Below are 25,765 nucleotides of genomic sequence, written 5' to 3'. Positions count from 1 at the left end.
GGAGGGCTCCACGGTTGGGGCTGGACTCCCATGGTTGCTGATCAGTTGTGGCCGAATTAAAGGGGGCCATTCATTGGTGCTTCTGAGCTGGCAGGCAACGGTTGGAGTCAATAATTATGTTTATGTTTGGTTAAATAAAAGGTTATGGGATATTTATATAATTTATGTTAATAAATGGCTGCTGTGGCCAATTTAATCCAACCTGGTGTCCGAGTCTTTATTGAGGTTGACAGGGTATGGATCATTGGGTTGGAGTTTATTAGGAATTGGGGGCTTGGAAGGAAAAAGGGGGTTAAAATTGAGAGGGGGCGAACGGAAAGTAACCAATACCCCCCGTCATGCAAATTAAAAAACGGATTTATCAGACACAATCAAAGGCAATTACAGATAACATCTTCTCTGATAGGAGTTGTTTGCTTTTCCCATCTACTTTTTGACTTCTTGCTACCAGTCTCTCCTCGACAGAGTTTGCCGCAAAGACATTTTGGCTCCATTTACCCACGATCTTCACAATCCCCCCATCCTGCTGCCTTTTTAGGGTTCAGCCACACATGGCATGAATGCTGCAGATTTTCTGCAGCAGAGCGGCGCTTGGGAAATATGCAGCAGTTAACGTAACTGTAAATATATGCACATTAGCCATCAGTGAAGTATCTATTTCTATGAACCGCTAACAGAAACCAGGAGTTGCGCAGTATAGAAGGGTGCCACCTTAGACACTATACCTCCAGTGCCTAGTGGTAAATGCATACCTGCTTGCACCACTGCAGGTAATTACTGGCCTCAGCAGTGACATGTCCCTAAGCAGTACGTGACCCAGTAATGATGTAGCACTAGGATATGCCACTGCTGAAGCCAGTGAATGGCTGCAGTGGTGCTCTTGACCACGTTCGGACATTAACAAGCTGGGAACCGGAAGGAGCACAGATTGTGCCCTTGGCTCTGGAATGGAGTAGTGGATATCAGGTGAGTATATCTTTTCTTTATTTTGGTAGATTTTTATGGCACACCAGAAGATAAAACGTGGTGCCAGGAGATGGGTCCCAAACCATATATATATAGAAAATAAAGCCTCCTGTAATCCATTATAATGCAGAAAGTCTTTCACTCTTTATAGTGTGGACTCTCAGTACATGCATCAATTTTGAAAGTTTTTGCCCATACGGCCTTCATCAGAGTACCAGTTTGCCGCACAGAGGAATTAGAATGTAGGAATTAATGGAGTAGGCAGTGCAGATAGGAAAGGGGGCCTTCTGCCCATCAAGGAATGGCACTAGGAGAGAGCTGCAGCAGAAAGGACATACACATGAGCTGCCAGCCTGAAGAGAATCTAGAAAAGCAATTGGAACAATAAATGGGGAGATCTCTGGTTCTAGCTTTGTTACAAAGAGGCTGCCATGTATTATATGATGTCTGATTTTCATTTCTTCCATTAATCATGGGTTAGGCTAGTTTCACACTTGCGTTTAACGCTTCCCATTTTGTCCCCATTCATTGTCCATGGGGAAAAAAACGTAACTGAACAGAACAAAACGCTCCAAAATGCATTCCATTTTGTTGCGTTCCGATAGTGGAGAGCAAACCGTAGCAAACTGCGGACACGATAGGAAAACGGATCCATCCCCCATTGACTTACAATGGTTTTAATGCCGGATCAGTCATTTCTATTTTAAAGATAATGCAACCGATCTCATTCATAATGGAGGCAACCGGTTGTATTATAACAAACGGAAGCATTTTTGCTGATCCCTGCCCAATCAGGCAAAAACGCAAGTGTGAAAGTAGCCATAAACCTCTTTAAGTAATGTTATCCTGTGCTTTTAATTTTAGGAATATTTGTGCAAACATCATCCAACATGAAAAAGATCTACATGCTGTTGATACAATGTATTATTGGACACACTGAATTATAATTTACAGACCTTACAATGACCTAACATTAGTTTTCGACCCATTATGAGTATTTTATTAATCTTAAACAATCCCAGCCTTCACCGGTGGATCTTCCGCCCCTTTATACAGTTTTGTAAGACGTCCAAAAACTTTAAAGGATTGTCCACTTCTTTTATATTGATGACCTGTCCTCAGGATAGACCATCTATATCTGATTGCCAGCATTCAGCACCCCTCGATGTCAGCACCACGCGCTGATCAGCTGTTTGGGATTCGCCTCAATGGGGGCAAAGTAACTCCACAGGTCTTTGCCAACAGTAGCAGGCAGTTGCCACTGCAAACAGGTCAGTCTCTTGACAGAGGCCACATGATACATGTTGGCAGGACCACCATATGCAGTGGGCAGTTGCAATAGTGGCTGGCTGGGTCACAATCTCTGGTCATCAACTAAATCCAGTGTATCTGACTTGGACAAAGTTCCATGATATGCTTTGCTGGAAGGTGGTTAAGCTCTAACAGTCCTCCTTAGGACACGCCCTTACAGGTTCCTCAATGGTAGGCTGATAACAGATAAGGCTTGATTTAGGTGGGATTCTGTAACTGAGATTTGTTTTGTAACTTGTTACGCAGGAGGCAAGCTGTGGCTATGTGATCATTGTAATGGCTTTGTTCTGGTGCACAGAAGCTCTCCCATTGGCTGTTACCGGCCTCTTCCCAGTGGTGCTCTTTCCAATGATGGGCATCATGAACTCAACAGCGGTAAGACACTTTCTCTCATGCAATGAATCATTTATCATTTTTACTTCATAGACCACTATTCAGTGGCGTATATAGAGAAGTAAGGGCCCCATAGCAAGGATCAGACCAGGCCCCCCATAAAGGTCAGAAAGCTTTCTGCCTAAACAATTTTCAATGACCCTTAGGTCACTTTTTCCACTGCCTCATTTGCTAAAAGATGTTCCTTTAGAGGGTAGAGTCCTGACCAAGTTTTCACAACTAGTAGAAGAGGGGATGATCCCAACTTGGCCCCCTCTTGCTCTGGGCCCCATAGCAGTCGCATGGTCTGCCACTGTGGTAGTTACGCCCCTGCCACTATTACACATATAATGGTTTTGGTCATGGGACAATCTTGACAATAGACATGTAATTGGTGTCCAACCAGAAATGGTTGGTTTGTCTAATGAGAAAGGGTTAGGTATCATGGTGTGGTCCAAGCATAATCATTTTATAGAAAAGCATACACAAAAGTCAACGGGTCTGGTAAATACCATTAGCATTTATTTATGTCCTGTTTGAGAAATGCCCTAAGTTAACCAATTTATCATACATTTTTATTTATTTCAGGCCTGCAGTCAATATCTGAAGGATACTAACATGTTATTTATTGGGGGAATGCTAGTGGCAATCTCAGTTGAAAAATGGAATTTGCACAAGAGGATAGCATTACGAGTGTTGCTGATTGTTGGAGTCAAACCTGCTTTGTGAGTTAAACAATTATGAGTTAATAGAGTCTGTCTTTCCAATTAAGAACCTCATCAATTAACCAACCAGATCAGACAGTGCCATCTAAAAGAGGCTCTGATATTCTGAAGCATACATTACACAGACAATCTGTTAATTTAAGTGAGAGATGTGTAATTCTTCATTTCTCCCGTGGAGTTGCTGCAAGGAATGTGAACACGTGTTTCTGGGTTCTGACAGTTTAAAGAGGATCTCTCCTGACATGTCTGTTTGCATTCCCCATGTAATAACAATTCAGGAACGTCAATTCTTATGACTCTATGATGTGCAATTCTTGTATAATTTCTACTAGAAGTTTATTAATAAATTAATAACAGTCTGCAATGAAGGTCCAGATGGGTGTTACCAGTTGGGATGTGTCCCTGCACAGTCTGACATTATCCAATCAGTGCTGCCAGTGTCAGACTGTAGAGGAACACCCCCCTAATTGGTAACACCCAGACGGCCACTTTATTGCAGATCGCTGGTGTAGTACCCCAGACCTGTGGGTGCCACAAATTGTCTGTTGTTGTGCATTATGTATTTTGTATGTTTCTGGCCATGTATACCAGCAGAGGATATGGATGGCAGAGGGTTAACAAAAACACAGGGCTATCCACCCTGCTCACCCCCCTTGTAGGATCGGTCTGGTCCTGCTCTACTCCCTCCAAGAGAAGAAGTTCCTGTCCAGAGATAGAGATGAGAGGAAGCACATTGCTAAGCTCCTGCTCCTGCTTACAGATCCCCTATAGTGATCAGTTATTCTTCTGCCTCAAGTGAAGTCTTGAGAAGCTCAACAGCAGAGTGAATGGCTATAACCAGCATCTATAGACACTGCTGTAAGGTGAGGGACTATGGCCAAGACACCCATCATCATTTTTCCTTCGATGATAGCAATCCGTCCAGGCCCTGACGCAGCAAACCAGCCCCAAACCATGATGCCCCCACCACCATACTTCACAGTTGGGATGAGGTTTTGATGTTGGTGTGCCTCTTTTTCTCCACACATAGTGTTGTGTGTTTCTTCCAAACAACTGAACTTTGGTTTCATCTGTCCACAGAATATTTTGCCAGTACTGCTGTGGAACATCCAGGTGCTCTTGTGCAAACTGTAAACGTGCAGCAATGTTTTTTTTGGACAGCAGTGGCTTCCTCTGTGGTATCCTCCCATGAAATCCATTCTTGTTCAGTGTTTTACGTATCGTAGATTTTGTAACAAGGATGTTAGCATATGCCAGACACTTTTGTAAGTCTTTAGCTGACACTCTAGAATTCTTCTTCACCTCATTGAGCAGTCTGCACTGTGCTCTTGCAGTCATCTTTACAGGACGGCCACTCCTAGGGAGAGTAGCAGCAGTGCTGAACTTTCTCCATTTATAGACAATTTGTCTTACCGTGGACTGATGAACAGCAAGGCTTTTGGAGATACTTTTATAACCCTTTCCAGCTTTATGCAAGTCAACAATTCTTAATCGTAGATCTTCTGAGAGCTCTTTTGTGCAAGGCATCATTCACATCAGGCAATGCTGCTTGTGAAAAGCAAACCCAGAACTGGTGTGTGTTTTTTATAGGGCAGGGCAGCTGTAACCAACACCTCCAATCTCATCTGATTGATTGGACTCCAGTTGGCTGACACCTCACTCCAATTAGCTCTCGGAGATGTCATTAGGGGTTCACATACTTTTTCCACCTGCACTGGGAATGTTTACATGGTGTGTTTAATAAAACCATGGTAACATTTAATTCTTTGTGTGTTATTAGTTTAAGCAGACTGTGATTGTCTATTGTTGTGACTTAGATGAAGATCAGATCACATTTTATTACCAATTTGTGCAGAAATTCATATCATTCCAAAGGATTCACATACTTTTTCTTGCAACTGTATATAAAAAGTTTCATATTTGCTTATGCATAGAGATTGCTAGTAGTTACTAAAACAGACATGTCTGGGAAGTGGAATGTCCTCTTTAAAGTTGATTAATGGGTGTAAGGGGACAGCAGCAGAATACCCTTTAATCAGCTAGGGTGTAATCTAAGAAAAGGACATTTCTACAGTGCACAATCCCTTTAAGCAATGCATCTGTCATTGCAGATCAGCTCAGTGAATGGGACTGAGCCACAATACCACTTACAATCTGTGGGTGGACTGGCATTGCGCTGTTTTTGAAATACTTTGCCATGCTTTTCTAACCTTATAAACCCCATGTAAAGAAGTTCTTGTCTACTATAAGCCTGGTGTGAATAAACAACATACACTGCTCAAAAAAATAAAGGGAACACCAAAATAACACATCCTAGATCTGAATTAATTAAATATTCTTCTGAAATACTTTGTTCTTTACATAGTTGGATGTGCTGACAGCAAAATCACACAAAAATAAAAAAATGGAAATCAAATTTTTCAACCTATGGAGGTCTGGTTTTGGAGTCACCCTCAAAATTAAAGTGGAAAAACACACTACAGGCTGATCCAACCTTGATGTAATGTCCTTAAAACAAGTCAAAATGAGGCTCAGTAGTGTGTGTGGCTGTGCCTGTATGACCTCCCTACAACGCCTGTGCATGCTCCTGATGAGGTGGCGGACAGTCTCCTGAGGGATCTCTTCCCAGACCTGGACTAAAGCATCTGCCAACTCCTGGACAGTCTGTGGTGCAACGTGATGTTGGTGGATAGAGCGAGACATGATGTCCCATATGTGCTCAATTTGGATTCAGGTCTGGGGAACGGGCGGGCCATAGTATCAATGCCTTCGTCTTGCAGGAACTGCTGACACACTCCAGCCACATGAGGTCTAGCATTGTCTTGCATTAGGAGGAACCCAGGGCCAACCGCACCAGCATATGGTCTCACAAGGGGTCTGAGGATCTCATCTCAGTACCTAATGGCAGTCAGGCTACCTCTGGCGAGCACATGGAGGGCTGTGTGGCCCTCCAAAGAAATGCCACCCCACACCATTACTGGCCCAATGCCAAACCGGTCATGCTGGAGGATGTTGCAGGCAGAAGAATGTTCTCCACGACATCTTAAGACTCTGTCACGTCTGTCACATGTGCTCAGTGTGAACCTGCTTTCATCTGTGAAGAGCACAGGGCGCCAGTGGCGAATTTGCCAATCTTGGTGTTCTCTGGAAAATGCCAAACGTCCTGCACGGTGTTGGGCTGTAAGCACAACCCCCACCTGTGGACGTCGGGCCCTCATATCACCCTCATGGAGTGTGTTTCTGACCGTTTGAGCAGACACATGCACATTTGTGGCCTGCTGGAGGTCATTTTGCAGGGCTCTGGCAGTGCTCCTACTGTTCCTCCTTGCACAAAGGCGGAGGTAGCGGTCCTGCTGCTGGGTTGTTGCCCTCCTACGGCCTCCTCCACGTCTCCTGATGTACTGGCCTGTCTCCTGGTAGCGCCTCCATGCCCTGGACCTTACGCTGACAGACACAGCAAACCTTCTTGCCACAGCTTGCATTGATGTGCCATCCTGGATAAGCTGCACTACCTGAGCCACTTGTGTGGGTTGTAGACTCCGTCTCATGCTACCACTGGAGGGAAAGCACCGCCAGCATTCAAAAGTGACCAAAACATTAGCCAGGAAGCATAAGAACTGAGAAGTGATCTCTGGTCACCACCTGCAGAACCACTCCTTTATTGGGGGTGTCTTGCTAATTGCCTATAATTTCCACCTGTTGTCTATCCCATTTGCACAACAGCATGTGAAATTGATTGTCACTCAGTGTTGCTTCCTAAGTGGACAATTTGATTTCACAGAAGTGTGATTGACTTGGAGTTACATTGTGTTGTTTAAGTGTTCCCTTTATTTTTAGGAGCAGTGTATTAATTGTTAATTTTTTTTCTAGATTGCTTCTGGGATTTATGATTGTGACAGCTTTCTTATCTATGTGGATCACTAATACAGCTACAACAGCCATGATGATTCCAATAGCCCAGGCTGTGATTGAGCAACTATATAGCTCCGAGGAGAAAGTAGATGAGCTTGTTGTTGATCGAGCAGACAAAAGTGAGTGCCAGCTGAATGGGAATGCCAAACAGCTAAATGAGGATGTCAAAGTAGCCCCTGATAATGGACAAAATGGCAATATAAATCAGGCGTTTGAAATGCCGGAAAAAACCTTGACAATTGAAGAGCCCACAAAACAGGAGAAAAGTAAGTTTCTTTGAACAAATGCATTGTACATCACTAAAGCCAAATCAACTGATGATGACTAACAAGCTTGAAATGTAATATACAGAAATATTTGTATACCTGTACACAGAAATATACACTGAACAAAAATATAAACGCAAGCCTTTCGGTTTTGCTCCCATTTTGCATGAGCTGTACTCAAAGATCTGAAACCTTTTCTACATACACAAAAGACCCATTGCTCTTAAATATTGTTCACAAATCTGTCTAAATCTGTGTTAGTGAGCACTTCTCCTTTGCCAAGATAATCCATCCCACATATCAAGGTGCTGATTAGACAGCATGAATATTGCTCAGGTGTGCTTTAGTCCGCCCACAATAAAAGGTCACTCTAAAAATGTGCACAGTTTTACCTTACTGTAAGGGGATGGGGGGGGGGGGGGGCCTTCAGAAAACCAGTCAGTATCTGGTGTGGCCACCATTTGCCTAACACAGTGCAACACATCTCCGTCGCATAGAGTAGATCAGGTTGTTGATTGTGGCCTGTGGAATGTTGGTCCACTCCTCTTCAATAGCTGTGCGAAGTTGCAGTATATTGGCAGGACCTGGAACACGCTGTTGTATACGCTGATCCAGAGCATCCCAAACATGCTCAATGGGTGACATGTCCGGTGAATATGCTGGCCATGCAAGAACTGGGATGTTTTCAGTTTCCAGGAATTGTGTACAGATCCTTGCCATATGGGGCCATGCATTATCATGCTGCAACATAAGGTGATGGTTGTGGGGGAAAATGGCACAACAATGGGCCTCAGGATCTCGTCATGGTATCTCTGTGCATTCAAAATGCCATCAATAAAATGCACCTGTGTTTGTTGTCCATAACATACACCTAATAAACTCGGACATTTGAATTACGAACTTGTACTTAGCCTCTGTACTGCACTCGCTTATCCCAACTACCAGAGTGAATCCCCACAGTATTCACTAATGTAACTGTTACTGCTTCTCACTCTACCTCTCATACCATAGTAACAATCACAGCATAGCTTTCATTTTACTACATCTCTTCTTATAATACTGTAGACCTAGGTTTACCAATCTGTTGCTCGCCAGCTGTTGCAAAACTACAACTCCTATCATGCCATAATGGCTGCAGGTTGTTGGGGTATGATGGGAGTTTTACAACATCTGGAGAGCCACAGGTTGGTAAACATTGGTCTACAGTATTGTAAAAACCACTGTAGCATACCTCCCAACTTCAAAAGGTCAAAGAGGGACAATAGCAGGGGCAACCCCATAGAGCCCCCACACTGTATTTATACCCCCGTAGTGCCCTCACACTATATTTATACCCCCATAGTGCCTCCTACATAGTATTTATGCCCCCATAATGCCCCCACACAGTACTCATGCTATCATAGGGCCCCCACACAGTAGTTATGCCCCTACTCAGTAGTCATGCCTCCATAGTGCCTCTACACAGTATGGACTATTAATGCCCCTATACTACCCCCACACAGTATTTATGTTCCCATAGTGCCCCCACACAGTATTTATGCCCCTATAGTGCCCCCCTACAGTAGTTATGCCCCATAGTGCTTAGGATAGGTAATCAATATCAGATTGGTGGGGGTCTGACTCTTGGTACCCGATCCTCTTGAAATTTTAACCACAGGCCCATCTTCCTTGTAGCGACAATGCAGTGTACATACAACTGCTCATCCCATTCAGCTTCATCGAAACAGCTGATCAGTGAGGGTGTCAGGAACATGACCACTGCTGATCTGATATTGATGACCTATCCCCAGGATAGCTAGGTCATCAGTATTTTACCACTGTACAATGTGTTCAATAAAAGGAAAGCTGAGCTCCAGATTGGTTGATGAGGGCATAACAACATCACCTAGAGACAAACAGCAATGTAATACAAGTACATACAGTGAGTGAGCTGTTATAATAATAATGACAATAATTTCACCACTGCTCCTATTCATTTTATTAGTAACCCTGCTAACTGAATGCCAAAGATCACATAATATGTGTTGGGGAGCGGATTGAATTGCAGACCGAAACTTTACTTCACTTTTAGAAACAATTCCACGTCCAAATGGCAGTTAACAGCAGAAAAACAAGCTGATGGTAAATGCCGCAAAGCCAATTATGGCAGCACAAGGCGGCTAGAACGAACTGCAGATGAAAGAAATGCTTTGTCATAATCAAATAATGCCAGAACAAACTGCAGCTGAACCTCAGCGCAAGTGTGCAAGTGCATGTGCAAGTGAGGGCTATCATCTGGAGGTCAGTGTGGGGATCAAGTACTTATGGGGTGGAGCAAAAAATATCAAATAAAACCATTAAAAAATACCAAAGGAAAAAGAAACTATGAAAAAAATTGTCGAACAGGGTCCACATCTCCTGCTCTCCTACACTGGGCGGATTATCATCCTGCAAATTCTTCCTCCTTTTGTATTTCATGAAAGATGAAAGAAATGACAAACAAGCATTTTTTTATAGCCTGTTGTATTTTTTACACAACTGGCATATAGGTGGCAGAGTGGTGACACGTGGGGCATACCCAGAGGACAGAGTGATGGCATCCAGGTGGCAGAGTGATGGCATCCAGGTGGCAGAGTGATGGCATCCAGGTGGCAGAGTGATGGCATATTAGGGAACAGTATTCTAGATTTTGTTGTATTTTTTCACACACTAGGCTTTATTGCTAATATAATTGTAAACCTTGCCTTTTAGGTGCCACTGTCCTTGAAATTGATCTAGAAAATGACAAACTGAAGAAGGACAAGCAAGCTCATAGGCTGAAGAAGCACCTCAAACTCTGCAAAGGAATGAGTCTCTGTGTATGCTACTCTGCCAGTATTGGTGGCATTGCAACATTAACTGGCACCACACCCAACCTTGTCATGAAAGGACAGATGGACGAGTAAGTACTTGTACTTTTCAAGCAGAGCTGAAATGCATGTCTTGCAAGCACTGTCATCATTTATAAATAATACCATGTTCTGGCTAGAGCACCCCTTTCATGAATATTAGATTTGATTTCTATAATGATGATGAGTTAAGATACTATTTAATGAGAGTAGATTATTTGAATGTCATATTCTTATAAACTTTTACAATACTGCAAATATTTAAGTCAAAAGTGGGCCTACTATAGTGATAAACTGATAGGCGGTCCAGCCCTGGTTGTTCGCATCCACTTTGCTGCTAATCAAAGGACTGACGTGATGTGCTAATCAAAGGTAATTGATATCCCTTGAGTAGCAAGAATTCATGCAGTACACACCTTACTAGAGGACCTGTATTGTTAGCAATCTAGAGGTGGGTACATGACATAAGGAGGCAAAACTTAGCACCATAACTGGAGACCCATTTTGTCATTTGTTATAGGGCCCATACATTCTTTGTGCACCATTTGATTAAATCACTATTAGTGAATTGTCTTTCCATTAGTGCATTCTAATCCAATATCCAAAACGCTGTTCTACAAGCTTATGGTAGTAAATGGAATTGTTGCAGCAATGAAATGGTGGCATGGGGTAAACTAAGTAACCTCTGCTTGCTCATGATCTGCACTTCTGTGACAATACTCAGGGCCTTATTTCATGGTATTGCAATAGCACTTCTAGTCTTCTAGGTCCCCACAGAACTGTAGTTGAGCCATTATGCAACATTTCCTCAGACACCTCGTCTCACTCATTGCAGCCTCCAGCCCACTGACTCTCTGACGAGGGACATGGCAAACCCCAGGCACATCACACGGTCTAACCTTACTCTCCCCTTACTGACATGAACACACTATCCTCTAAGTACTTCCCATTGTCACCTGCTAAAGGTGTTGGGGCAAGAAACTTTAGCGCCACAACGCTCACACCTGCATCAGAGAACCTGTATCAGTAGCGCTGTTGTATAATCATGTATCATGTACCAGTTATATTACTGGTGTCTTGCCGTGTTTGCAGAGGAGCCTTTGGGCCCTTTAAGGCATCGGGATCTGGAAGCATCTGCCACCCCTGCACCCTTGCCTCTATCTCTTCTCTTTCCAGAATATAAGAGTGAACTATTTATTCAGCCAACTTTTTGGTTGGTCCTATAAATTTTATACCACTCCCCATTGCATGTTGTTTTCCAAACATGGCTCCATAAGTCCATATTAAAAATTAACACTATATTTATTTTTCTGATCTCCAATCTCCAGTTTCTCTACAAAAGTTTTAAATAAACCACAGTTTAGGCTATGTGTATAGGGGATAACTTAATGTAACCAAAATACTCCTTCAAGGGAGTTTGTCCAGGATTAGAGGAATATGGCTGCTTTCTTCCCAAAACAGTGCCACATCTGTCCACAAGATGGTATTGCAGCTCAACCCCAATTCACTTCAAAGGAACTGAGCAGCAATACCATACATAACCTAAGGACAGGTGTGGTGCTGTTTCTGGTAGAAAGCAGCTATATATGGTGGTGCTTGAAAGTTTGTGAACCCTTCAGAATTGTCTATATTCCTGTAGAAATTTGACTGAAAACTACATAATATTTTAACACAAGTCCTAGTCCTAAGTAGATAAAGATAACCAAATCAATCAAATTAGTAAAAAGAAAAATTAGACTGTCATTTATTTATTGAGGAAAATGATCCAATATCACACCTCTGTGAGTGTATGTGAACCTTTAGGATTAGCAGACAATTTGAAGGGGAAATTATAGTCAGGTGTTTGCAAGCAATGGAATGGCAATCAGGTGTGAGTGGGTGACCTGTTTTATTTAAAAGAACAGGGATCTATCAAAGTCTGATCTTCACAACACATTTGTAGAAGTGTACCATGGCATGAAGAAAGGAGATTTATGAGGACCTCAGAAGAAGAGTTTTCGATGCTCATCAACCTGGAAAAGGTTATAAAACATCTCTAAATAGTTTTTACTCCACCAATCCGCAGTCAGACAGATGTGTACAAATAGAGGACATTTAATATCATTACTACCCTCCCCAGGAGTGGTCGACCAACAAAGATCACACCAAGAGTAAGGGTTATAATACCTCAAAGTAACAAAGGAACCCAAGGTAACCTCTAAGCAACTAAAGCTAATGTTAATGTTCCTGAGTCTACATGGGGAGTACACTGAACAGCAATGGAGCACATGGCATGATTGCAATGAGAAAGATGCCGCTCTTAAAAAAACACATTGCTGCCCATCTGCAGTTTGATAAAAATCAACTGGACAAGCCTGACGTCTATTGAGGATAAGTAAGACCAAAATAGAACCTTTGGGTTTAACTTTAAATGAGAAGAGATGTGTTTGGAGAAAGGAAAACACCAGATTCCAGCATAGAAACCTCATCCTATCTGCAAAACACAGTGGTGGTAGTATCATGGTTTGAACCTTTTTTTAAAACATCTGGGTCAGGATTGCTTATCATGGAATTATGAATTATACCAGTAAAATTCTAAAGAACATCTCAGGAGAGTGTGGGTCGTACAGCAGGATAATGACCCTAAGAACACAAGTTGTTAAAGATGAATAAAGTTAACGTTTTGGAATGGCTCTGTTAATCTTAGTGACCAGCTGTTTTGGGCCTTACTGACCAAGTGTATTTCTTCCTTTTTTCATCGTCTCCTTCCAAGAGCTATAACTTTTTTATTTTTCCATCTATATAGCTTTATGAGGGCTTGTTTTTTGCGGGACAAGTTGTAGTTTTTAATGGAGCCATTTTGGGGTACACATTTCTGGGAGGGAGATGGGAAAAACAGCAATACTGTCACTGCATTTTTACGTTCAAAATTTTACGGCGTTAATTTTTTGGCATAAATAATATCTTTATTCTATGGGTCAGTTCAATTACAGTGATACCTAATACATGTATTTTTTTTTATACATTTTACTACTTTTTTGCAATAATACCTCTTTTTTTAAAAGAAAAAAAATGTTTTTGCATTGCCGCTTCCCAAGACCCATAACAGTTTTTTTTTCTTTCTATGGAGTTGTGTGAGGGCTTGATTTTTGCGGGACGACTTTTATTTTTCACTGGTATTATTCTGGAGTAAATGGCGCTTTTTGATCGCTTGTTATTACGTTTGTTTCGGTGGCAACTAAGAATAAATTAGCAATTTTATTTATTTATTTTGTAGTTTTTTTACAGCGTTCACCATAGGGGATAATTTACATGATATTTTTTTTTTCTTTTTTTTTTACCACTTAATGCAGACAGCTTTTTGATTGATTTTAAAATGCAATGCATTTTCCCTATAGTGCATTGCATTTTAATGTCAGTGTTATTCTGACATCAACTAGCAGGCTGAGCCAGAGAGGCGCAGCCTGTTGGAAATTACTTAAGACTGGTCTGGGGCCTACATGAGACCCCAGCCAGCCTTTACACACATCAGCACCGCGCAATCGCATTTGCCGGGTGCAGATGGGAGACAGAGGGGGTCCGCTCCCTCTATCAGCACTTTACATGCGGCGGGCGCCTTTGCCCGTGACATGTAAAGTGTTAAACAGCCCAGATCGGGGGACCCATGCAGCGCTAAGACTGGGCCGCTGTAAAAAAAGTGTGGCCTAGCCTAAGGCCCCTTAGTCACCGCCGTAAAAAGGCGTATGGGTGGTCACTAAGGGGTTAAAATCCTCACCCTAATGAAAACGTTGTGGAAGGTTCCATTTATGGGAGGAAACCCACCAACATAGCAGAGTTGAAGCTGTTTTTTTATGAAGGAATGGGCTAAAAATCTTGCAAGCCGATGTGCAGGACTAATCAACAATTACTAAAAATGTTTAGTTGCATTTGTTGCTGCGCAAGGAGGGTCACACCAGATACTGAAAGCAAAGGTTCACATACTTTTGCCACTCTCAGACATGTGATATTGGATCATTTACCTTGATAAATAAATTACTAATACCTCATTTAGACTGCCCAATTGTCAGACAGATTATCGGGAACAAACATTCCTATGAATGCTCACTCCCGATACTCTGCCCCCTAAAGGTGCCTTAGATTACCTTACATTGGGTGATGTAATTGTTGGTGCAAACATCTCAATCATCCTTTCTGGCAGCAGATTGTGCAGTGTAAACAGAGGCACACATCATTATCAATCGTGATAATTCCCAGCTCTCTGTAGTCCAGAGCGCACAATCTCTCTCTCACACAGGGCGTGATTCCTGCAAGGGACATACTCTTGTGAAATAGGGCCAAGTTTAAAATTTTTGACTCATTAGTTTGATTTCATTATCTTTATCTACTGTTATTGATGATATTGTTTTAGGTCAAATTTATGTAGAAATTATATTGAAAATTCTGAAGGGTTCAAAAACTTTTAAGCACCACTGTTCTATTCCATAGTCTATATTTCTTTGTAATCAGGGACAACCCTTTTAACTTTTGAGAAATGACATTCCACCAACATTCTCTTCTCTAGTAAAAAGCCCCCTGACAACAAGCTCCACAAAACTTTATGAATTAGTTTTTATCAATGTGGAAATTTGGTCTAGCTACATATGCCTCACTACAGGGGATATACAGTATAGTATTAAATTGTACCCATTGATATAAGTGCACAAGCATGTAAAACATGGCTGGGACAAGAACTTCACACAATGACATCTATATGGTATATATGCCCAAAGTAATGAATGAATATAAAGCTTAGGATACCTAACACCAAGGATCAGATATAAACACAATGGATACCATTAATAATATTGCTTATTCTAATTTTTACAATGGTGTTTTTGTTCCTACCTTTATGATCCTTAATGTACTGTATTATATATGTGTAGATTGTTCCCTGGAAACAACAATATAATCAATTTTGCTTCATGGTTTGGATTTTCCTTTCCTACGATGATTCTGCTACTCGCTCTTTCCTGGATATGGCTGCAGTTCTTGTTCCTGGGAACTAAGTAAGTCTTTTGCTATTTTTATCAGTGAATGTGAGGACCAAAAATAATGTTAAATTGACCTCAGAGGAAAGATAATATTCGACTGGACAATATATTTTTGCTGCTTGCTCTGTTAGGATGTTACTTTACAGGAACCTGTAGGACAAGGATAGGAAAGAATATGTTTTCAAGATTGCCGAGTGCTTTTCAATTGATCCAACATGCAAAGAAGAGGTGATGAGCAAATCGCTTAACTGAGGGCAGTGGTGGGCCCATATTCATTTCTGCTATGGGCCATCCTTCCTCAGTGTACATCCATGAGCAGACGATAGGTACGATAGGAGAGTCATGATCTTTGAACGTAACGGTTATCTGAACACAACCTTTGGTTCATGTTATCTGTAGTTCGTGTGCTCGTGAATATTATTTAGTGCCTGGGAAAAGCCATTAAAATGTGATCATACACCTTCCATTGCTGAAGGCCAAATGCTCTATCTTCCAAAAGCGACCTTTTCCAACTCCCCAAGGGTGCACCACCAATGAGACGAGGTGAGGCAGCACCGATGTAGGGGCAAGAGGGGGCAACAAAAGGGCCATGGGCAATGAGCGCTTCAATTGTGGAAATGCTCATCTCTACATATTCAACTGCATTGCTGTACTCAGGACAGTAATACAGTTGAATTCTGATACAGGGCATGGGAGCGATGTCTCCCTGGCCCACCGATTCCTCTAATAGGCTATAGTCCTAGTTCCTGTAGCCTATCAGAGGCCGATGCCATCATTATCGCGCTGCCTGAGCTGGGTTGCGTAGAGCTCAGGGCACAGACTAGAAGAGGTCTGTGTCTTTCACCTGCTGGAGAAAAATGGTTAGGTTAAGAAATTGGCATGGGGGGTGGCGCCACTTCAATTTTTGCCTCAAGCAGCAGAAAGGCTCCTTGCACCCCTGCAACTCCCCTTTACACAAACATGCTGAGCCGGGTATATATGTATATATATTCAGTGAGGAGAAAGCCACTGCCACACACAACAGACAGTGGAGAAACTGAAAGATAGCACCTCTACCAGGGGAACTAAAGGACCAGGCATTGAAATCCCACTTGCCTGATCCTTCACTTCCCCTGACAGATGATGATTAGAGTTGGGAGGTCAGTACACATGAGATGAGTGATCCCCAACCAGTAGCTCAGAAGCCATAGGTGGTTTGCAAGACCCTGTTGTGTGGCTTGTGCTGCCTCTATGGGCACCCCTGTTCTGTCTCTCCTCCGTGAAAGGAGAACTGAAACTAGGAAAAAATTACAACCCCTCTAACCCATACACTTATTAAGGGAGCTTCCCACATCATTAACTAATTTCTTGGGTGTTTTACTTCTAGATTTAAGAAAAACTTTGGCTGTGGTAGAAAACCTGAACAAAAGGAAAAAGATAAGCGAGCATATCAAGTTATCTTTTCTGAGCACAAGGAGCTCGGGTCTATGTCCTTTGCAGAAATCTGTGTTTTGGTTATGTTTACCTTGCTGGTAATTCTGTGGTTTTTAAGAGACCCAGGTTTCATGCCAGGCTGGGCAACTATCAGTTTTAACAAAGGTGGAAAAGAGTAAGTATGTGTACTTGATCCTAAAAAATATTTATTTTAAAGGCTTCCTCCAGGACCATAACATTGATGACCTATCTATATGGATGATATTGTTTGTCAATGTAAACAATTCAGGGGACGTAGCCCATTGAGCTGATCGTCAGGGATCTTGTAGGTGTTCAAGTAGTTATGGTCTTTAAATGTTTTCTTGGTATGGTCACTATTACCTCCATGGGTGTCCCTATGTCAAACCCAGCGCACTACTTGGTGCTCATATGAATTGTGAAATGTATTTGCCTTTTTGTGTTTGATCATACTGATTTATTTCACCACCCCATGTTTCTCTGTCGTCGTGCTTAAAAAACATCACCAAAAGCATATTTAATTAAGAAAAGCATGAACACAAGTAAACCAAGACTCCACAAAACAAAACATATTATTATACATTATATTTCATGGCACAAAATACTATTTTGATCTCCAAAATATTATTTTGTGACAGAAAATGGTATTTGGGATTTTAATGGTACATCAAACACTTTTCTTACTAGAAAGCTAGAACATCTTATGCCAACAACAGTAGATGCAGTACAAGTTCCTAGGAGGGTCAACTAAAATGTCTCATTAGCTTATGCAGCACAGTAAAATATGATTTAGGAATTAAAGTGGTTTTCCAGGATCCAGCAGGACCCATCAACCCACCTTAATTATCACAACTTGCCTGCAGAAGAAAGTTTCTAATATACTCATTCTCTTGAAGTTGTGTGTATGGGCCGCTTTGGAACCTGGTCAAGTGATGCACCTCTGCTCAGAGATTCTACATCCACCGACAACATGTTCTTCAGTTTGATTGCCAGGTTTCCCTTCTGGTCTAACATGAGGGAGGTGCTGTTGACAGGGCTAGAACTATTTTCTCCCATGGCTTCAGGGAGGTGAATAATTCTGGCCCCATCCATAGTACTTCCCACTTCCTGGGTTGCTGAAGTGATGTTTCGTCCACAGACCAGATTGGAAACTTGGTATTCTGATTGATGGACATGACATTGGCAGATGTAGGATTTTCAAACAGAGGGTGTACCACACAACTCTGAGACAGTAAGTGCATTGAAAACTTTTTTTTCCACACACATTGGGGGTCATTTACTAACCAGAAATGTAACTATATTAGGCGTATTTCTGGCGCAGATTATGGCGCCGCAATCTGCAACTGTTTCCCGCTCACTCCAGGTCTAAAAAAGTGGGTGTGGAGTGGGTGGGGAAGGGGACTGGCTGGTAGGCCCATCTCATTTACCATTTTTTAAGCCTGTTTAGGTGTAGAAAATTGTCTAAATGTAAGACCGTAAGGAAGCTGTCTTACATTTAGAAGTGGCGGTGGATCCACTGAAGTTATGTAGAGGCCGGTGCCGCTACATAACTCCAGCAGCTCCACCGCGAGCCATAGGGAATATTAAAATGTTGGTCTTAATAAATGACCCCCGTTATGTTTAATTAACCACTTCTCTATCACCATAAAACAATATATACATTGGCAGTAGGGTTGGGCTCTCGTTAGTAGTAATAGGCCAAAGCCTGTACAAGGCTTCTAGGCCTCTTGTATATTTTAATACAGGCCTGCAGGTGGCAGCACTGCAATTGACTATACTGAACTTTGTATCCAGTAATGGATAAAAATCTAATATAATGACTGCATGCTAGGGTCCCCGTAGGGCCCTAAAAAAAAGTTAAAAAAAAGAGTGTAAAAGATATATATATATATATATATATATATATATATATATATATATATATTTAAATCACTCCCCTTGCCCCAAAAAAAAAAAAAAAACAAAAAATAAACACCAAAAATGCACATACTATTAAAATATAAAAGTATTTATCCCATACGGCAAATAGCATAATAGAAAAATAAAATAAAAATCGCTGTTATTTCCCTACCTACAAAAAATTAAGAAAAATTGATCAAAAAGTCATACACATCCCAAAATGGTATCAATAAAAACTACAGATCTTCCATAAAAAATAAGCCCTCTCACAACTCTGTAGACATAACTATAAAAATTGTTATAGGGGAAAGAATATGGTGATTAAAAGAAACAAATTAAAAAACAATTTCGGCATTAAAATACAAGAAAAACTAAACTGTGGTATTGCTGTAATCATACTGACCCAGAGAATGAAGGGTATGGGTCCGTTTTAAAGCATAGTGAATGCGGTAAAAAAGCAAAGCCTATAAAATTCTGACGGAATTGCTTTTTTTTTCTCAACTTCCATTGGAATTTTTTTCCAGTGTCCCACTACATTGTATGCAACATTAAATGGTGCCATTTCAAAGTACAACTTATCCTTTAAAAAACAAGCCCTTATTCAGCTATCTAAATGGAAAAATAAAAATGTTATACTGTAGCTCAGGAAAGACAGGGAGTAAAAAACAAAAATGCAAAAACGCAAAAATTGCCGGGAATGAAGTGGTGAAAGTGATTTGATAATTCCAGGCCCCGAAAAAATGCTTATAGTTAAGACTTGATGTTTCTTATGTTTTTAGGTATGTGACAGATGCAACCATTGCTGTATTTATAGCCCTCATGATGTTTATATTTCCTTCTGAGTTACCCTCATGTAAGTACCTGGAACTCCAACAAGCTAATGAATCTCAATAAATTTCAATATTGATAAATAACAAGGGAGCATTTACAGATGTGAGGACCCTCATACACATTAGAGTATTGTTGTTTTTGGTGGGGCCAGACAACAACCTCATGTTGGGGGAGGATGAAATCAAATGTTTTAGTTTTCAATTCTGGATCCTTTTGTGCACCCAAAAAATAAACCTCTGCCAGATACCAGAGATATTTGGCAGCGCCTTTCTCCTCTTTCCCCGTTGAAAACAAATACATATATATGGAGGCTATGTATGGAGGAATTTTTGATGTGTACATTTCATTTGATATGTCACTATTAAAAAAATCCCCAAAACCTGCACCTTTTGACCTCTGCACAGGTCACAGAGCATGCCTAGAAAACTCTCCTATAGAAGTCAATGAGGTCCCCTCCTATCTATTGTGTCTATGGACCACTGTGGCTGCAAAGGTCACCAAACAGAATTTTTCTTTTTTCTGGACAACTTATCCAAAAATCATAGATAGACAAGATTTTTATGGACAAATTGGAAAGGCATAACAAATTATTAAGATTATATGTAATACATGTAATACACCTCCCCCCAAAAATTGAATAGGCTACTTTCACATCTACATCTTTCTTTCCGGGTTTGAGATCTGGCACAGGTTTTCAAAACCGTAGGAAAATGCTTCAATTTTGTCCCCACTCATTGTCAATGGGGACAAAAGTGAACAAACCGGAAGGGAGTACACCAGAATGCATTACCTTCCATTTTGTTGCGTTTCCATGCCGGACACAAAACCACTACAAGCAGCGTTTTTGGATGCAGCATGGGATACTGATCAAGACGGATATGGCATGAAACACAATGTAAGTCAATGGTGCCGGATCAGTTATCATGGACACAAAATTGAAACAAAAATGGATCCAGTGCCCTTTGACTTACAGTGGTTTTAGTGCCGGATCCATCTTGTTGATTTTGGAGACAACCGGATCCGTTTAGAACGGATGCAGACGGTGGTATTATTGAACGGATGCGTTTTTGCTGAAAACACAGTTGTGAAAGTAGTCTACAAAGAGTTCATAATGTTGCACACAGTCCAAAATGGTATCAGTGAAAAGTAAGGATCTCCCTGAAAAAAGGAGCCCTCACACACCTTCATAGACATAAGTATGAAAAAGTTATGGGGGGGGGGGGGGTCAGAATATGATGATCAAAATTTTTTTAAAAAAAATTCTACGTTTTTATTTTTTTCAGTATTAAAACACAGGAAAAAACATATAAATCGGTATCATTGTACCATTATTACTGCAAAGGAAACACGATAAAAGCAAAACCTGTAAAACTGTGACAGAATTGCCTTTACTTTCCCAATTCCATCCCATTTGGAATTTTTTTCCACCCTCCAACCACATTGTATGTAATATTAAATAGTGCCATTAGAATGTATGCCTTGTCCTGTAAAAAACAAGCCATGTGAATGGGAAAAAATAAATAAAAATATGGCTCTGGGAAGTCAGAGTAAAAACGAAAATGCAAAAATAGAAAATTACCCAGTCCCAAAAGGGGTTAATATTTCTCTAAGAAATGCAAGCTCTTCATGTTGTATTTATAGTAGCTGTCTTTGACGTGAATTGCCATTTTCTTGATCCTCAGTAATGAAATGGTGTCAGATTCCGCAGAAAAGATCTGATAAGGGATAGTGCAAAAACACATTTTACCTGGCTTGGCATTTTTATATGTCCTCATTTATCAGTTGTCATCCTAGTTGAAAGAATGTCAGTCCTGGGCTGAAAGCATTATCTTGCTGTAAAGGGCAATATCTGTTCTCGATGTGGCGAGATAAAGAGAACATAGCCAATGTTTAAACAGTTCAAGAAATATAAATTCTGTGCATTCAGACGAGTCCTAGAATTTTTGCAGTAAAGCCCTGCGAAGGGTGTACAGAAATCGTAATGGGTCGCAAAGCAACATTTTGTATTGCGCATCTTTAGACTGCCTAATCTAAAGCTTATATTTCACTGGCAGATAATCGTGCCGATCATAGCTGACAAGTGCTTATTAGCGATGCTCTGACAGTGTAATACTGCTGCCGATTACCCTATGAACGAGCAAACTCTCATTCATCGGATAAATGAAATCTTTCGACAGGTTTAAAAGCCATCATTTGCCGGCAGTAGATCAGTATGGGAAAGAGCGATGACATGATCTGACAGTGTTACATAAGCTTAAAGGGGTTCAGCTCTGGGGTTCACCCCTCCAGCCCCTCTGATATGATATGATATTTCATGTTCCAATGCTCTCCCTTGCCCTGTGCTGTATCGCGCAGGGCAAGGGCTTTTTTGTTTACATTGGCAAACTGCTAGGCGGAGGCTTCCGCCCAGCAGTGTTCCCAGTGACGTCACTGGCTCTTATGGGTGGCCTTTAGCGCTGTCCTAGCCGTTTTACAGGCTAGGGCAGCATTAAAGCCCGCCTAGCAGTCCCTATGGAGAGTAAGTCACCGGATCTCCTAAAAATGCCTGAATCGTGCAGGATAAAGGAGAGCATCCGAGCATGAAATGCTCTGATGCTCATATCAGGGGGCTGCCTGGGTGAAAATGGGGATATGTTCGGGTTCAGCTCTGAACCAGGACAACCCCTTTAACTTTATACAACCTATTTGTTGGCTTAGTTTCCTTCTACTTGAAGTCATGCCCTTTCACTAAGCCATTCACCCGGTGTCAGTCAAGGTGTAAAAAGCATCTAAATGATTAATAAAACGAGGCGCAGTTGGCACAGATTGCACTGGAATTCTAGTGCATTTTAAATAGTAGATCTGTCGAGTAACAAGTGTAGATATACACTCACCTAAAGAATTATTAGGAACACCTGTTCTATTTCTCATTAATGCAATTATCTAGTCAACCAATCACATGGCAGTTGCTTCAATGCCTTTAGGGGTGTGGTCCTGGTCAAGACAATCTCCTGAACTCCAAACTAAATGTCAGAATGGAAAAGAAAGGTAATTTAAGCAATTTTGAGCGTGGCATGGTTGTTGGTGCCAGACGGGCCGGTCTGAGTATTTCACAATCTGCTCAGTTACTGGGATTTTCACGCACAACCATTTCTAGGGTTTACAAAGAATGGTGTGAAAAGGGGAAAACATCCAGTATGCGGCAGTCCTGTGGGCAAAAATGCCTTGTGGATGCTAGAGGTCAGAGGAGAATGGGCCGACTGATTCAAGCTGATAGAAGAGCAACGTTGACTGAAATAACCACTCGTTACAACCGAGATATGCAGCAAAGCATTTGTGAAGCCACAACACGCACAACCTTGAGGCGGATGGGCTACAACAGCAGAAGACCCCACCGGGTACCACTCATCCCCACTACAAATAGGAAAAAGAGGCTACAATTTGCACGAGCTCACCAAAATTGGACTGTTGAAGACTGGAAAAATGTTGCCTGGTCTGATGAGTCTCGATTTCTGTTGAGACATTCAAATGGTAGAGTCCGAATTTGGCGTAAACAGAATGAGAACATGTATCCATCCTCTGATGGCTACTTCCAGCAGGATAATGCACCATGTCACAAAGCTCGAATCATTTCAAATTGGTTTCTTGAACATGACAATGAGTTCACTGTACTAAAATGGCCCCCACAGTCACCAGATCTCAACCCAATAGAGCATCTTTGGGATGTGGTGGAACGGGAGCTTCGTGCCCTGGATGTGCATCCCTCAAATCTCCATCAACTGCAAGATGCTATCCTATCAATATGGGCCAACATTTCTAAAGAATGCTATCAGCACCTTGTTGAATCAATGCCACGTAGAATTAAGGCAGTTCTGAAGGCAAAAGGGGGTCCAACACCGTATTAGTATGGTGTTCCTAATAATTCTTTAGGTGAGTGTATTTGGCAATATATTTGCAGTGCTATCTGTAAAAAAAAATTCCTTTTTCTGTGCTACTATGTTTAATCTAGGCAAAAATGGGAGAATTCAACCACCACCGCCAATTTTGGACTGGAAGACTGTGAACGAGAAGATGCCATGGAATATTGTCATTCTTTTGGGAGGAGGGTTTGCCCTGGCGAAAGGCAGTGAGGTAAGTCATTAAACTGCTTGTGCAATTTCAGCTAATGCCTGTATAGCACTGTGGCTTCTGTCCTTGCTCCAATTTGTAGATAATGATTGGAATACCCTTGAAATGCCCTTGCGGCTTGGACTGTAAAGGCCCCTTTACACTGCCCGATATTCGGGCAGGTTATCGCTGGTGTAAATAGGCCACCAATTGCACGATGAATGAGTGAAATTCTCATTCATTGGGTAATAGGATTGTTCCCGTAGACACCTCAATCATCATTTGCCAGGAACACTTATGGGTACAGCCACATGGTCAGTGCCATATGAAGATGTAAGTTCTTTTTTTTTTCTTTGGTTTGATCTGAGGTCTGATATTGGGGTCTGAGGTTTGATATGGGGGTCTGATTTTGAGGTCTGATCTGAGGTCTGATATGGGGGCCTTGATATGAAAGTCTGATCTGAGGTCTAATATGGGGATCTGATCTAAGGTCTGATATGGGGGTCTAATTTTGATGTCTAATGAAGATTGGGGGCCTAGGTCTGAGGTCTGGTCTGACGAAAAATATTTTATTTTCTGATTTTCCTCCTCTAAAACTGAGGTGCGTCTTATAATCCGCTGCATCTTATAAAGTGAAAAATACAGTATAGCTTTCAGCCAAAAATGCTAAGATCTCAGACTCAATATGACCTGGATAAAACACAAAATTACAAGTGTCACCAATTTCTTGTGATCTTATAATGGCACACATTACCATTGCAGTGATGGGGTGGAACAATTAGGATGTGTTCAGAATATATCTGCCTCAACACCATTGCAAAACCTGCATGTCATATACGTGGAATGTGCAATGGATTTCACCCTGTTGATAGAAAATTTGCAAAAGAACAATCTATATTATATTTACTTTTGCAATCTGTTTTTTTCCCTTCTGTTCTATTCGTTACTTCCAGACATGTCCGACAAAGTATTCTAGCTAATAATTGATGTGATAAGGGTTTAGATTGCAACTAAAGATAAGTATTTCTGTGAGGTAAATCTGGGTTATGCATAATTCAAGGCCCATTCATTGACAGTTCAAAGTCCCAGAAAAACATACAGTATCTTCGACTTGATCAACAGCAACCTGCAGTCTACATGCGCCCTGTGTTTCATATTTCCCATAGACCAGTGTTCCTCAACTCCAGTCCTCAGGGCCCACATGCCGGTCCTGATTTGAGAATATTCCTCAAAATGAATGCCTGATGATGGTAAGTCTTGATGCATTGACACTAATTATATCACCTGCTCAATACTAAGAAAATCTTAAAAACATGAATGGCAGATGGGCCCTAATGACTGGAGTTGATGAACACTGCCATAGACCTTCAGCTAACATCTGGAGCTGTTATTTTCCAGCAAAAAGCATTGCAAAAACCACAAGTACACCACTCAAAAAAGCAAAAGCGCAAAAAAAAAAAAAAAATCAACAAAAACCTGTGTGTGATAGCACCTTGACATAAGCTTTTTACTAGATATACTGTATGTACTTGATCCAATATATCTAAATATGTCTTGGTGATTTTTCCAAAAGCTTTTGTGTAATACTGTATGTAGGCCAGATACTTCATATCAGCCTTCAGAGTGATGAGCGTATGATGTACATTTACGTAAGGATGTCTATAGTAACCCTTTCACTGGAATATTAAATAATAAATGGTCTTTCCTTGAACCTACACATCAAAAATCACACCCCTATTTTTAAGCTAGTGTTTGTTGGTAGGGGTTTTGCCATGATTGATTTAAAAAATGAAAATCAGACATCATATAGTACATGGCAATACTTTTCTAACAAAACTAGAACCAGCCCTGTAACGCACATAGCTTCAGAGATCTCCACATTAGTGATGGACGAACATCGGCCGACACGTTTCGCAAAAGCTCGTTCGCGATCAAATGTTCGCGAACCGCGAGTTCGCGGCGGGCCCCATTGACTTTAATGGCAGGCAAACCTGAAAAACCTTACATATTTGCAGCCACCAAATACTTACTAGAAGTACACAAATAGCCCCACAACATGGAAAATGACATACCAGAGGGGGATCATTGGC

General features: G+C 41.3%; 1 protein-coding gene across 1 annotated transcript in view; it reads left to right on the top strand.

Annotated features, from left to right (window-relative positions):
• The window catches only part of SLC13A2 (solute carrier family 13 member 2), a 91,048-nt gene that overhangs the window by 44,826 nt on the left and 20,457 nt on the right, over positions 1 to 25,765 (top strand). The window contains exons 2-9 of the mRNA XM_040421799.1: positions 2,524 to 2,652; positions 3,238 to 3,374; positions 7,245 to 7,552; positions 10,283 to 10,472; positions 15,321 to 15,443; positions 16,795 to 17,016; positions 19,538 to 19,611; positions 23,578 to 23,699. Coding sequence (XP_040277733.1) covers positions 2,524 to 2,652; positions 3,238 to 3,374; positions 7,245 to 7,552; positions 10,283 to 10,472; positions 15,321 to 15,443; positions 16,795 to 17,016; positions 19,538 to 19,611; positions 23,578 to 23,699 — 1,305 coding nt within the window. The remainder of the gene's footprint in view (positions 1 to 2,523; positions 2,653 to 3,237; positions 3,375 to 7,244; positions 7,553 to 10,282; positions 10,473 to 15,320; positions 15,444 to 16,794; positions 17,017 to 19,537; positions 19,612 to 23,577; positions 23,700 to 25,765) is intronic.

Source organism: Bufo bufo, chromosome 3 (assembly GCF_905171765.1).
Source record: "Bufo bufo chromosome 3, aBufBuf1.1, whole genome shotgun sequence".
Lineage (NCBI taxonomy): Eukaryota > Metazoa > Chordata > Amphibia > Anura > Bufonidae > Bufo > Bufo bufo.
This window is presented reverse-complemented; position numbering and strand designations above follow the sequence as displayed.